This window comes from Stegostoma tigrinum, chromosome 22, assembly GCF_030684315.1.
Source record: "Stegostoma tigrinum isolate sSteTig4 chromosome 22, sSteTig4.hap1, whole genome shotgun sequence".
Lineage (NCBI taxonomy): Eukaryota > Metazoa > Chordata > Chondrichthyes > Orectolobiformes > Stegostomatidae > Stegostoma > Stegostoma tigrinum.
The window spans coordinates 16,035,271-16,050,910 of NC_081375.1; the positions used below are offsets into that span (position 1 = coordinate 16,035,271).

General features: G+C 39.5%; 1 protein-coding gene across 1 annotated transcript in view; it reads right to left on the minus strand.

The window, feature by feature from the left end:
- LOC125463872 (dynein axonemal heavy chain 17-like) overlaps positions 1-15,640 on the minus strand; it is a 364,283-nt gene that overhangs the window by 192,285 nt on the left and 156,358 nt on the right. The window contains exons 25-26 of the mRNA XM_059653668.1: positions 13,653-13,785; positions 1,315-1,442 (exon numbers count right to left, since the gene is read on the minus strand). Coding sequence (XP_059509651.1) covers positions 1,315-1,442; positions 13,653-13,785 — 261 coding nt within the window. The remainder of the gene's footprint in view (positions 1-1,314; positions 1,443-13,652; positions 13,786-15,640) is intronic.

Consider the following 15,640-nt stretch of genomic DNA (forward strand, 5'->3'; position numbering starts at 1 on the left):
ACACTCAGAAGTCCCTCAAAACATGGCACATAGCTCCAAAACACTACTTAAGACACTGGGTATGCCATTTATGATTGAAATAATGAGAAATTTCTTCATTCTAAGGGTGGTGAATATGTGGAATTGTTTACCACATAACAGGCAGATACCTTCTTTTCAATTTGTTTTTATCATTCACAACCATAACTTGATCTGTCAAGTGCTGGACTTCATACAAGTGCACAAAGATGAATGGAGCACACACCTTTAAAAGAATGTGCACGGAGAGTTATGAGTTTCCCATGTGCAGATGACCTCAACTTGATGGTAGGGTGACATCATAAAAAATTTAAGACTATTGCATATACATGGCATACAAGTATACTGCAAATTGGAACATTCCACAGGGCAGTTTGGGGCTTGAAAAGAAAACCAAAAAGGAAGATTCTGGGATAAGAGCTGTGAAGAATCTGGAAAGCTGTGTCCTTTAGTGTACACTGCTTCCAAGGCATGTAACAAATTTGCTTGGATGGTACTTTGAGTCAAATTACCTTGTGCATAAAGGCACTGCAATTCCATGTGGGAAGAACACTTTTTTGTAACACTAGGATTAATGCCATATATGTTGAGAGGGCTGTCTGAGAAATCTGTTGTAACAGTAATTAAAAGTGTAATTTATGGATTTTCCTAAACACAATTTGTTAAGTTTAATTAATGTTGATTTTGGTTAGTTTGTTACAGGAAACATTTCAAAAATGAAATTTTGTCTAATGGTTGCTTCTGTTCAAATTATTTGGAATGTTTGGTTCTTTTATGTTATTAGTCTTCAGAGTGATCATATCAGTAGGCCTGGGAAAGTATAGTCATTGGTCCAGATTTCGGACTAGAGCTAGCAAAAGAAGATTATAAAATTATGAGCAAAATTGATAGGGTTAACAGGAAAATGTTATTGTGTTCTGCTTTAAAAATCAGTGACAAGGGAGCATCAATTTAACATTGTCATTTAACGAGATCTAGCAGAAATGATTTTCTGCAGAGATCTGCTTGAAGTATGAAACAGTTTGCCATTAAAAAAATTACCTGTGACAAAGACCATTGCACCTCTTAGGGGAAAAGCAGATACATTTATGAAAAGAAAGGAAGATGCAAGGGTCCAGGGAGGAGTCAGGGAATAGAATTAGTTTTACATTGCTCTAAAAAAAGTGGTGCAAAGTGATACAGTGGATTGAATTGTCATGTTTTAAAGTACTGTGGCTCTGTGAAAAAATGTAATTTCAATTTAAATTTGTTTTTCTTAAGCAAGTTCAGCTACCTTTAACTGAAATGTCTACTAACCTTGTTGTCATCCATTACAGTATTGAGAGACTCAATCCACATTGGATCTATATCACCATCCAGCACAATCCATTTTGGTCCATCATGTGAAATATTTGCAAGGTCACGCATGATAGTTGAGAAAAGTCCTAAGTTGTATTAATAAAGTAAAGATTAAATATAAACATTTTCTTCCTTGATTATGAACTTGCATTTATATTCAAGTATAATACTGGATATATTAAAAAAGTCTGAAATGTAAAAAAGTGTAGTGTTCGTAGCTAAATTGACCTAAGTGCTATATTATATTTTTTCATGTTACTAATGAATTGGCATTCGCGCAATATGTTCAATCTTAATAAAGTTTCTACACTGAAAAAAAACTCCTCTAATTTTTTCAAAACATTGACAGTTTTGTTTTACTTTGGGATCTGAGCTTACGTAGGAGGGAGAAAAGATAAAGGCTTATTGAATGTTTAGTTGAAATTGAAGCACTGGACAAAGATAGGAAGGCAAGTACTATAAGGGATAAAGTGGTATGGTGTTTCAAAATTTGGGGCTGGATACTGAAAGTTCTGCTTTTAAATAAGCACAGTGATGCACAACTCTCCAAATGAATGGTCTTTGTGAATCTGCAAGTTCTTACAGCTAGACGAGTTTCTAGAGTTAGGGTGGGAACTATAGATGGATTTATATACAAAGGCAAGGTTACTGAATTCAGTTGTTTCATGAAAAGGTCGCTGACTGTGAGTACAGGACTTATGATCAAGTACGTCTTCATTGCAATTGTAGATATGAGTGACAGATTGTTTTTGAAGACTTGGAGTTTGTGTTGGAAAAGTTTCCAAATACTAGCAAGGAGATTGTTAAAGAACTTGAGATCACAAATGCAAAATTAACATTTAGAATTCCTACAGTGAGAAAATAGGCTATTAAGCCCATTAAATCTGCACCAAGACTCTGGGGAGTATCCCACCACTCCACCCTATCCCTGTATTTAGCATGCTAATCCACCTAGCCTGCAGAATATAGGACTATTAACCATGGCCAATCCACCTAATCTTTGGATTATGGGAGGCAACCAGAGCACTCAATACAAACTCCACACTGCCAGTTGCCCAAAGCTGGAATTGAACCCAGGTCCCTAGTGCAGTGAGGCATCAGTGCCAAACACTGAGTCGCCACACCACAGTATTACAGATGCAGGCAGTCGATGCTACAGGAAGGAAGAAAATAGTCCATGCATATTGAATATAATATGCTTTGAAGCTCAGCTTTGGGTTCAAAAATAGGAATGAAGGTGAAAATAAATTGGTTAAACTGGACCAAGCAGCTGGAATGGGAGATGAAGTTAGAAAACAGGTTTAGAAATTCTTGTGAAAGGAGAACTAGATAACTTTGGGGCCTACAGCAAACAATCAGAGAAAGTCATGGAATATAGAGTCAATAGAGTATTAGAGATGCATAGCATGGAAACAGACCCTTCAGTCTACTCATCTATGCTGACCAGATACCCTAGGTAAATCTAGTCCCATTTGCATATATTTGGCCTGTATCCCTCTAAACCCTTCCTATTCATGTACCCATTCATAATTGTACCAGCAGCCACCACTTCCTCTGGAAGCTCATTTCATATATACATGATCCTTAATGTGAAAACGTTGTTACTTAGGACAGTTTTAAATCTTCCTCCTCTCACCTTAAACCTGTGCCCTCTAGTTTTGGACACCCTGCCCCAGGAAAAAGATCTTGCCTATATACCTTACCATTGACGCTCATGATTTTATAAACCTCTATAAGGTCACTCTCAGTCTCCGATGCTCCAGGGAAAATAGTCCCAATTTATTCTGCCTATCTGTATAGCTCAAGTTCTCCAACACTGGCAACATCCTTGTAAATCTTCTCTGAACCCTTTCAAGGTTCACAACATTCTTCCTACAACAGGGTTTCCAGAACTGCACACAGTATTCTAAACATGGTCAAACAAATATCCTGTTCAGCTGCACCATGACCACCCAACTCCTATACTCAATGCACTGTCCAGTACAGGCAAACATATCAAATGCTTTCTTCATTATCCTGTCTGCCTGTGGCTCCACTTTCAAGGAACTGTGAGCCTGCAGCCCAAGGACTCTTGGTTCAACAACATTCCTCAGGACCTTACCATTAAGTGTGTATGTTTTGCCCTGATTTGCCTTTCCAAAATGCAACACGTCACATTTATCTAAATTAAACTCAATCAGCCACTCCTCAGCCCATTGGCCCACCCAATTGAGATCCCATTGTATTGTGAGGAAACCTTCTTCACTGTCCACTACACCAGCAGTTTTGGTGTCTTCTGCAAATCTAATCTGAATATCTATAACTTGATGTCAGAAAAACACAGTCTGAAAATACAGAGGTGGTTGTAAAATTTATAGGTTCATCACGACCTGGCTAACATTCATTGACCATCTTTGTTTACCATTGAAAAGTAATGGTCTGCCATCTTCCTAACTTGTGGCATTTCCTGTAGGTATTCTCACTATTCTGTTACGTAGAAATTCCGGGCTATTGATCCAGTGGTGGTGAGACATTTCCAAGGCAGGATAATATGTGACATACAGAGGAATCTGTAAGTTCCCATGCACTGACTGCTCTTGTCCTCTAAGTGATCAGGGTTATGGGGTTTGAAATTGCTGTTGAAGAACCTTGGTGAGTTGATGCAGTACACCCTACAGATAATGTTTACAACTTCTTTTCTTTAAATAGGTCAGAAACTCATTTGAAACAGTGAACCAAAGAGAGAATTTCCAGAAAAGCACATGTTTTTAATTCAGTGCCAAGTGTTATACTTCTTGTACTAATTGATAAGGTGGTACAAAGCCGAACTTTTATATGTGACAGAGAAAACAGAACAAGATCCAGTAATATGTTTCATTCAGGAAAACAACAGATTAACAGGAACAAAGGAGTTTTACCTTGTCATGTTGAAATGCAGCACAACTTGACCAATTTCCAGGTTTGGGTTAAAGAGTGGCAAGTAACATTCAAACCACATGATTGCCAGGTCTAGACATTCTCCAACCAGAAATAATCCAACTTTTTATCTTGACATTCAATTGTTTCATTATTACTGACACTCTGACTGTCAACATCCTAAGTTGACCAGAAATTAAATTGATCTAGTCAGATAAGTACTATGGTTACAAAACCAAGTCAGAGGCTAGGAATCTTGTAGCTAGTAACTCACCTTCTGATTCTCCGAAACCTACCCAACTATAAGGCACAGGTCAGGAGTCTGATAGAATACTTGCCTTTGGCTGGATGAATGCAGCTCCATCAACACGCAAGAAGCTTGATGCCATACAGGACAAAGCAACCTGCTTAATTGGCACCATGTCCACAAACATTCAGCCCTCCACCACCTATGCTTAGTAGCAGCACTGTGTACTATCGACCAGAAGCACTGCAGAAATTCACAAGCCTCCTTAACACCTCACTGTCTAAGCTCCTGACTATTATCTAGAAGAACAAGGACAACAAATACATGGGAACATCACCACCTGCAAGCTCACCTCCAAGTCACTCAATGTCCAGAAATGGAAATGCATTCCCATGCCTTCAGCATCACTGGATTGAAATCATGAAACTTCCTCTCTAACAGCATTGTGAGTGTAAGTATGCCAAATGGAATGTAACAGTTGAAGATGGCAGATCACAATCACCTTCTCAAGGGCAATGAGTGATGGGCAATAAATGCTGTCTAAGCCTGCATTGCCCACATCCCACGAGTGAATGTAACTTTTTTTAAAAAACACTTTACTTTACTGTTTATTTTAATATCATTCCAAACTGACGCATATTCTACATGTAGAGAGATATGTTTTTTGTTTACTTTTATGTAATAAATATGTGTTCTTCATTTAAACAGCATTGACAACCTTGTGTGAGCATGTGAATATATTCAGTTAATTACTATCAAAGTAACCAACCACAAAAATTAAACTTATAATCTAACAGACTATTTGCAGTATTATTAAATGCAGGATTTAGATAGTTAATGGTAGAGTCCTGGGACTGTTACCAAACAAAGAGATCTACAGGTGCAGGTGCTTAGTTCCTTGAAAGTGAAGTCATGGATAGACAGGGTGAACAAGACGTTTGGTACACTTGCCTTTATTTGTTGGGGCATTGAATACAGGAGTTGGGACATCTCATTGCGGCTGTACCAGACATTGGTGAGGCCACTTTTAGAATACTGCGTACAATTCTGGTTGTGCTGCTATAGGAAGAATGTTGTTAAACTAAAATGGGTGCAGAAAAGATTTACGTGGATGTTGCCAGGACTGGATGTTTTGCACAATAGGGAATAGGCTTTTTACCCTGGAGCATCGGAGACTGAATGGTGACCTTGTAGAGGTTTATAGAATCATGAGGGTCATCGATAAGGTGGATACCCTAGGTCTCTTTCCCAGGTGGGGGAGTTCAAAACTAGAGGGCGTAGGTTTAAGCTGAGAGGGGAAAAATTTAAAAAAGAACTGAGATGATGTAACTTTTCATGCAGAGGGTGCTGCCTGTATGGAACAAACTGCCAGAGCAGGTGAAATTACAAAACTTAAAAGGCATCTGGATGGATATGTGAATAGGATGGATTTAAAGGAAGCTAAAATTGGACAGGGCCCCTGAAGAATATAAGGAAAGCAGGAAAGTTCTCAAGGAAGGAATTAGAAAAGCACTAAGAGGCCATAAAATGACCTTGGCAAGTAGGGTTAAAGAGGATCCCAAGACATTCTATAGACACATTAAAAACAAAAAAGATAACTAGGGAGAAGGTAGAGACACTCAAGGATAAAGGAGGGAACTTATGTTTGTAGGCACAGAATGTGGATGAGATCCAAAGGGAGTGCTTGACATTGGTATTCTCCGAGGAAAAGGATATGAGATTTGTGTGCAGTACGTTAATATGCTAGGGCATTTTGAGATCAAGAAAGTAGTGGTTTTGGATCTCTTGAAGAACGTTAAGGTGGATAAGTCCCCAGGGCCCAATGGTACCTAAGCCAGCCAACTGGCAGAGGCAAGAAAGGAAATTGTTGAGACTTTGACCAAGATCTTTGTATCCTCACTGGCCACTGGAGATGTTCTGGAGGTCTAGCAAGTAGCTGATGTTGTTCCTCTATTCAAGAAGAGAAATAGGGATAACCCAGGAAAGTGTAGGCAAGTGAGTCTCATTGCTGTTTGGGAAGCTATTGGAGAGGATTCTTAGGTCTGGGATTAATGCACATTTGGAAAAGCATGACCTAATTAGGGACAATTGACAGGGCTTTGCGCAGGGTGGTACATGTCTTACTAACTTAATTGAATTTTTCAAGGAAATGATGAAGGTGATTGATGAGGATAGAGCAGTTGTTCACAGGGATTTTACTAAGGGTATCAACAAGGTCCTTCATGGTAGGCTCAATCCAGAAGAAGATACATGGAATCCATGGTGGCCTGACTAGTGGAGTTCTGCACGGATCCATACTGGGACTTCCACTGTTTGTGTGCATACTGTATATGTGTGTGTGTGTGTGTGTGTGTGTGAGATAAATATATCTATAAATGACTTAGATGAAACTGTAAATGGGGGTGTTAGGAAATTTACAGATGTTACAAAGATCGGTGGGGTTGTGGATGGTGTAGAAGGTTGTCAAAGGTTTCAGCGGGAAGGTGTAAGGTATGCTTGCCTTCATTGGTTGGGGAACTGATTACAAGAGTCAGGATGTCATATTGCAGCTCTATAAGACTTTGGTTAGGCCACATTTACAGTATTGCATTCAATTCTGGTTGCCACATTTCAGGAAGGATGTGGAGGTCTTGGAGAAAGTGCAGAAGAGGTTTACCAGGATGCGACCTGGATTAGAGGGTATAAGCTATAAGGATAGACTAGAAAAACTCATGACAGGCAGCATCAGAGGAGCAGGAAAGTTGACATTTCGGGTCAGGATGTTCCGTCCAGTTTCATGACTCCAGCATCTGGAGTTCTTATTATCGCTGGAAAAACTCAGACTGGTTCCTCCTGAGCAGTGCAGGCTGACAGGAGACTTGATAGATGTCTATAAAATTATGGGATGCCTCGGTAGGGTTGGTGTTTGTAATCTTTTTCCCAGAATTGAAATGTTTAATACTAGAACATGCATTTAAGGTTAAAGGGAGAAAGTTCAAAGGAGACGTGAGGGGTGAGTTTTTTCATACAGTGAGTGGTAGGAGTCTGGAATGCAGTGCCAGGGTGGTGGTGGAGGCAGATACAATAGGAGCATTTAAGGGACATTTAGATAGGTACAATGAATATGCAGAGAATGGAGGAATATGGACCAATAGCAGGCAGAAGGGATTAGTTTCATTTGGCATCATGTTCAGCACAACATCGTCAGCCAAAGGGCCCATTCCTGTGCTATGTAATTCTATGTTCTACATAAAGGGATATGGGCCAAAGGCAGGCAAATGGGACTCGATCAGTTTAGGATGTCTGGCTGGCAATGACAAGTTGGACTAAAAGGTCTGTCTCTGTGATGTACGACTCTATGACTCTATAACAGCTGGGAACATAGTAGAAGATAAAGCCTACTTATTAACTGAGCTGTTATGAATGGAACTGAACAGTGTGCAATTACCAACAAACATCCTAACTCAATACCTATGTTGGATGGGCTATTATTAATGAAACAGCTGAAAATATTTAAATTTAGAACATTGCTTAGTAGAGTTTCTTAAATGATGTCCAAGGCCTGAGATGATTGTTCCCAACAAATAGTATCATCCTGTTGCTATCATTTCAACTTACAGTGAAATTTCCCTGATTTTAATTCAGATGATACTGGATTTTACACTCATTTCTGAAGGTACAGGACATATCCCATTTTTTAGCACATGGCTTATCTGCTGCTTTTCAGCTCCACCCCACTTTGTCTCATATCTTCTGTTGGGGTTACGATAGATAGAATTACGTCCACCTCTCCTTGAACTATTGAGGTCCTTAAGTGAACAATGACTAGTCACTTGTGCCTCATCTCAGTCCTGCCTCGACTGCACCCACCTCAGTGGAAGCTCTACCATGCTGTAGTCTAAGATAATAAAATGTGAGGCTGGATGAACACAGCAGGCCAAGCAGCATTTCAGGAGCACAAAAGCTGACGTTTCGGGCCTAGACCCTTCATCAGAGGTCTAGGCCCGAAACGTCAGCTTTTGTGCTCCTGAGATGCTGCTTGGCCAGCTGTGTTCATCCAGCCTCACATTTTATTATCTTGGAATTCTCCAGCATCTGCAGTTCCCATCATCTCTGATACCATGCTGTAGTCTGTAGCTTTTATTCCACAAGCTGGTGTTAGGCAAGAAAGTTGCCTTCTTTAGGGGTTCTCATTAGTCTATCAGAAGCACCCCCCAAATACACTTTAAGGTATTACAGTTAAAAGTTCTGCCATCAATCCTCTGTCCTTGACTGGATTGAGGGGTCTATATTGTTTATGAAGGGAGGGTCAACACTCTTGTTTCTTTACAAACAGATGTATAGATTACATAGGGAAGGTTGTGCTTGGTGCTGCAGCTAGGCAGTTTAGAATGTACATCTAGTAAACTCAAAACCCTAACTTCAAATCTCAGTGATCCCCTCACTTCGTTGTAAGAGAGATCATGGCATACTGGTAATACTATGGATGTTCTGATGTAGAGGGCTAAATTAATGCTCTGGGGGCATGAGTTCAAATCCAATGAAAGCAGATGGTGAAGGTGGAGGGCATTTGTGGTGCGGTGTCCCTACCTCTGGATCAGAAGGCTTTGGTTCAAGTCCCACTTACCCTTCATATATGTCATAATATGCCTAAAAAGATAAATTAGAAGTATCTACATTGGGCATGAATACTCCTACTGCTGCACAGAAGTACAGCCCCTACTTCTGAGTTCAAATCCTACTTGTCATAGAGGTGTGTCATCCCATATCTGATCGGGTTAATTTTAAAAAATGGCATTAGTTTATTAAATATTGGCAATAAGGAAGTCTTGTGGATATAAGTCTGCACTCCATGAAATCCTAAAATGACCAGTCTTATCACCACCAAGCAGTATAGCATCATCAGATTGTGTGAGACCTCATGCAGCTCTCAAATTAACCTTTTCAGAACCATTTCCTCACATAACATCTCTCCCAAACTTTTCTCCCATTGTTAGTATATGTGCATTCATATAGTTCATTACCTAGACCACAAAACCATGTCCCGTCAGGTTTCTGACTTCATCAATTTGGGCAATCAGTAGGTTTCACAATTCTTCCAGTATGTGTTCTATTTGGAGTTAGAAGATTGGTTGATTTAAGAGGCTTGAAGATTGTTTATCTTGATTCTGTTCTTGATTATGATCTGATCTTGACTGCTTGCAAACTTTCTCACTACTAGAGGACCTTTTATCTTTTGAAGGTTTACGTGGTGGACCTCATTCCTGTTAACCAAAATAGTTGGTCTGCTACCTGATTGAAGGGTTCTTAATCTCTGCACATCTTTCACAGAAATCTCTTCACTGCCAATCAGGTAGTTGCCCCATAACAACGTCTGGAGAACTTTAAAGCTTATGAATTTCTATCACAGAAGTTTTTTTTTGGTGGCAACAAATACTTTTGACCTTGTAGTTTCCTGGATTTTAGATCCAGGAAATTTCTTTTTGATTGTTTTCTGAATCTGTGGTAATCGGTATAGATTCTGTGGAATTGTATGCAGCTGATCTTTAAAGTTTGCAAATAAATCTCTATCCACAGTCTGCTGATAGATCTGTCCTCAGAAATGTAAACTCCTGAATACAACTTGTTGATTAAGTTGAATGTTTTCATTTTCCCTCTGTGATGTTGCAGTGGTACGCCAGTTATTTTCCCATCCATCATAGTATCAGATGAATGCTGCTTATTTAGCATTTCCTCTGGTATTGATAATTATACTTTGGAAGATAAAGTATTCAAATGTTCCTCTTGAACTTGTGCTGACACATCAGTTGATATCAAACTCAAATCTGCTGCAACAATTTGTAGTTTTGCTATGTGAACAACTTCAGTTACTGAGCTTGAGTGGGACATACTACTCAATTTTGTTGTCAGTATTTGCTTCTATAATCAAGTTTGCTGATTTTTGTTATCTGAATGCTCTTCAGTAAGAAATACAAAACATTTACACATTGCCTGTATAGTCGCAAATTTCCTTCTGTTGACACGATGAACCAATTTTCTTATGTCAATACAGATAATAGAGATTATGTCTTCTTTTTGGGTTCTTCCATCTGTCCAGGAAGCCTACTAAATCTTCTATTAGTTGGTCCTTGGCTAGTTGAATGACAACAGTCTGTCCTGGACCAGTTGTTTTCTGAGTGGCTTCTGTTTGAATAGACTTGGAAAAATTTGATTGCTCTTAACTTGTTCATGATCTCTTGGATCTCGTTGAACATATTTTACTGCACATTTTACCAGAACACAATTTAAATTATGAATCAACCGCTCTTATTAGAACCTCAAAATTATTTTATCTATTCTCCTCTGTCTCTGTTTGCTTTAACTTTTCAAGTTGTCCCTTTTGTCATCTCAATTCTTGTTTCTAATGTTCCTGTGCTGCAGCATTGGTCTAGAGTATTTCCATGGCCCTTGATTTCCATATTGTAGTTATGCCTCGTGATGCCTGCTTGTTCTGGCATCAATGATCATTGTGAATTGTTAGTACATTTTGTTTTATTTGTAGCTGATGTAGCCTGTTATTTACATTGTTAATTTAATGTTTCTTCCTTTGCTCATCATGAACATGTTGCTTTAATCAAGCTCCTCCAAAATGTTTGCTTCATAGTCAAAATTTTAACTGAGAATGTTCCTACAGAATCATGCTTACCAATGACATCTACAAGTGCCACATATGACTTGTTATTAAGCACTTCCTAGCACACATTGCTCCTTCAATGCTTCTTACTAGGACTGAAGTAAAGGTTTTAGTCTGGAATTCTGTTTTGTCTGCATTGATCTTTCTGGTGTTTCTCCTGCTTGCTTGTTCAAGGGCTAGAGAGTTGTAAATTCATTAAACTCATGTGGTCTTTTGGAAATTTATTCTCCTGGGTTCAATGGAATTCTTTCTAGCTGTACCTTGTTGTGTCAAACAATGGTACTCGATATTGATCACCATGTGGTATTTATGGGTAAAAGTTCATTGTCATGAATCACCATTATTGACTGGGCCTAAAAGCCTACTTTATTTAGGTAGTAAAGGGATTAAGTACTATTAAGTCTTAACAAAATGTAGGTTATTGCATGATAGCAATGATGTACAATTTACATTGTTCATGTAATGTTATGTGCCTTAAAGAGGGATTTGTCTGTCCTAGTTCTCTGAAGAGAGGTATTGTAAACCTGGTGTCAAGGTATCTGTTCCATGGAAAGCAGAGTATATAGCTTTTTTTGTAAAATTAGACCAAAGAAGCATGGGAGCGTAGAGTAAGGCTCACACTGACCCCGGGTTTTAGTTTTGCTTTCAGTTGTTGAAGTTGGAGGTGTTGGAGTTGTAATTACAAGATACAACTCTCTCTCTGCTGTTGCAAAAGGTTGAGTTCTCTCTCTGCTGTGAGATTCATTCTGTCACTGTTCCTTCTCCTGGGCTAGAGGATATAGCAAGAGAGGGAAATCTGTTTTACTGAATTTGTCTTTGTCAAGGGTGTGTTTATAGCATGCTGTTATATTGGAACAGTCGATGTGTCATAAAGTATTTCAAAGAATTAAAATTATGTCAATTCTTCTATTTTTGTTTGTATTTTAACTGTGGTGTCAGAATAAAAGCCTAGTAGTTGAATCACATTTGGAACACAATGTGTGTTGCACTTGCCTTTAAATAAGATAAAAGTTAGGATCGAGGCTATCTCCTTGACGTTTTTTGAGGGGATTGGTCTCAAGAAATGAGTTGCGGGAAATGCATCATACCAGATATCCTCGTTTTTCAAGGACCGCAACTTCACCTCCACAGTGGTCGAAAACGCCCTTGACCGTGTCTCTTGCATTTTTCGCAATTCATTCCTCACACCCCCTCCAGACGATAACAGCCAAAACAGAATCCCCTTTGTCCTCAGGTACCACCTCACCACCCTCCGGATCCAACGCATCATCCTCCGAAACTTTCGCTATCTGCAATACGACCCCACCACCAAAGACATGTTTCCCTCCCCACCCTTGTCTGCTTTCCAGAGGGACCACTCTCTCCGTGACTCCCTTGGCTGCTTCACTCTCCCCACCAGCCCCAACACCCCCGGCACTTTTCCCTGCAACCACAGGAAGTGCTAATCTGCCCCTACACCTCTCCCCTCACCCCCATCCCAGGCCCTAAGAAAACCTTCCATGTCAAACAGATGTTCTGAATATCTGCTAATGTGGTATACTATATCCGCTGTTCCCATTATGGCCTCCTCTACATCAGGGAAACCAAGCGGAGGCTTGGGGACCACTTTGTGGAACACCTATGCTCAGTTCACATCAAACAACTGCACTTCCCAGTCGCAAATCATTTCAACTCCCCCTCCCACTCCTTGGACGACATGTCCATCTCAGGCATCCTGCAGTGCCACAGCGATGCCATACAAAGTGAGTGGGTGATCCACTCACCCGAGGTCAGTGTGAGCCTTACTCTATGCTCCCATGCTTCTTTGATCTAATTTAACAAAAAAAGCTATATACTCTGCTTTCCATGGAGCTGATACCTTGACACCAGGTTTACAATATCTCTCTTCAGAGAACTAGGACAGACAAATCCCTCTTTAAGGACAGCATCTCATATTTCGCTTGGGAACCATGCAGTCCAATGATATCAATGTGGACTTCACAAGCTTCAAAATCTCCCTTCCCCTGACCGCATCCCAAAACCAGCATAGATTGTACCCGCCTCCCTAACCTGTCCTCCGCCTATCCACTCCTCCCACTTCAAGCCCATCCCCCATCTCCTACCTACTAGCCTCATCCCGCCTCCTTGACCTGTCCGTCCTCCCTGGACCGACCTATCCCCTCCCTAACTCCCCACCTACATTCACCTTTGCTGGCTCCAACTCCACCTCCTTGACCTGTCTGTCTCCTCTCTGCCTACCTTCTCCTTTATCCATCTTCTATCCGCCTCCCCCTTTCTCCCTTTTTATTTCAGAATCCCCTTCTCCTCCCCCATTTCTGAAGAAGGGTCTAGACCTGAAACATCAGCTTTCCTGCTCCTCTGATGCTGCTTGGCCTGCTGCGTTCATCCAGTTCTTCATCTTGTTATAGATTCTATAGACTTCCTTTAGCACAGCAACTGACAATGTAGGGATGTCATTTTTATTCTTATATATATATAGGTGCATGGTAAGAAATTGATTACCATCCTTCCATTCCCTCGTGGCTGGGTTAATGATTCCAAATAGTTCATCACAAGTCACAGCTTTAGGATCAAGATCTACAGTAATGGCTTTTCGCTTCATCTTTAAATAGGTAGTTTTCAATGATAGCATCACCTACAAAGTGAAACAAAAAACCGTCTGGTTAAAAATTTATTCAAATGCTACATTATTTATAAATCAGTTTCTGAATTAATGCTAGTCAATAAAAATTTAAAATTTTACAACTGTTAGTACAGAAGGACTTATTTTAATATATTGTTAAAAAATCAAAAATGTACTGGAGCAATAACTCTGTATTTAGCATGGAAATCAATCAATAATTTACGCTATTGTTGCATTTTCTTAACATAACCTCTAGAGGGAGAAGTTCTCTGTTTTTTTTAAGATTCCTATTTAGATTGTACTTTTCAACTGAACATTGCTGCCGAGCAGTAAAACAGAAATTGCCGGAGAAATTGAGCAGGTCTGGCAGTATTTGTGGGGAAAAAAGCAGAGTTAATGTTTGAGTTTTGATGAAATATTGATAGGAATGGTTTTGAAGAAGATATTTGATGGCTATAGTGGACTAAAAATATCAACTCTTTTTTTTTCCTCACAGATACTGCCAGAACTATGGAGTTTCTACAGCAATTTCTATTTTTGTTTCAGATCTCCAGCATCCACAGTTTTTTGTTTTATTTTAAGAGTAAAACATGAATATCCTGCTTGGCACTTTGATTTCTCTCTAGAATTATTTTATTATGTGTTATATTTTTATAATACTTGGATAAAATTACATATGCTTAAGTGTCATCTGCATGGACAAGGCAGCACTGTGTAGAAATTTGCTGGAAAAGAATACACAATCTGATTACATTAAACCTCCAAGCTTCCTGGGAGAGTTGAAGATGGGATCAACACACTCTTTTATGTTGCAATCACCAAGTCATTTACAGTTACCTTTCTTTCCACATGGAAGGAAGTTAGTTCTCACCCAGAGTACCCAAGAACAAATCTGCAAGAAGCTCCATATCCTGACCAGAGTAGGCAAGATAGTATAATGCACACCTCACAGTTTACAGGCTTCAGTATGGTATCCAGCTTCCCACATAACAATTCCTTTCAGACACAATTAAACACTTTCAAGATTTTCTAATAAGATTATTAGGGATTCAACTAAAACATCAAATCATATAGGATGCTACTGTACACTAATTTTATTTTTGAAGATACAAACAGTGCCTTAAGAGATAGACAATGAAAAAATTGATCAAAAAATGAACAGTATTTTTGAATGCACCTTTAAAGTAAAAACCTAAGATGCCTCAGACATCAGCTACCACTAATCAGGGAGTAAAAATGAATCAGAGTCCCTTAGGTTTTTGGGATTGAATAATTAGATGAAGACACAGTAGTACAAGTGGGAAAAAAAAAGCACATTGAGTTTTTCAAAATTGTGGAAGGTTTGGAATATGTGGATATGTGGTTGAACTCAGGGTGATCAGTGACTGTATTTAGAAGTCTGGTTGAGTGTTAAATGTTTTGGTGAAACTGGGCTTTGGATTTTCCAACTGTTTTGTGATGCAGGGTTTTGCCGTTTGTAGATAAAATGTTTTCTTTTGGTTGGGAGAAATCAAATGGGGTGTGCAGCAACCAGGAAAGGTCAGGTGGAGCAGATGTCAATGGCCTGCCTTCCATTTACTCCCTCTAATGCCAATGCTGAGTAACAGAAGTTTGGAGCATATGCAAGATATCTTGCAACAACTTACCAATGTTCCTTCAACAGCACATTCAAAATTCATGAACACTATCTAGAAGACCAAGGGCAGCAGACTCATTGGAACAACATTATCTGACCAGTGCATTCCCTTCCAAATGGAGAACATGCGTAATTGGGTCTTTGTTCGATTGACAGAACCTGAAGAATGGAGATGTGTGTGGGTCTATGATCCGGCCTCATCTTTTTATAATTTAGGTTGATGATTTAAAT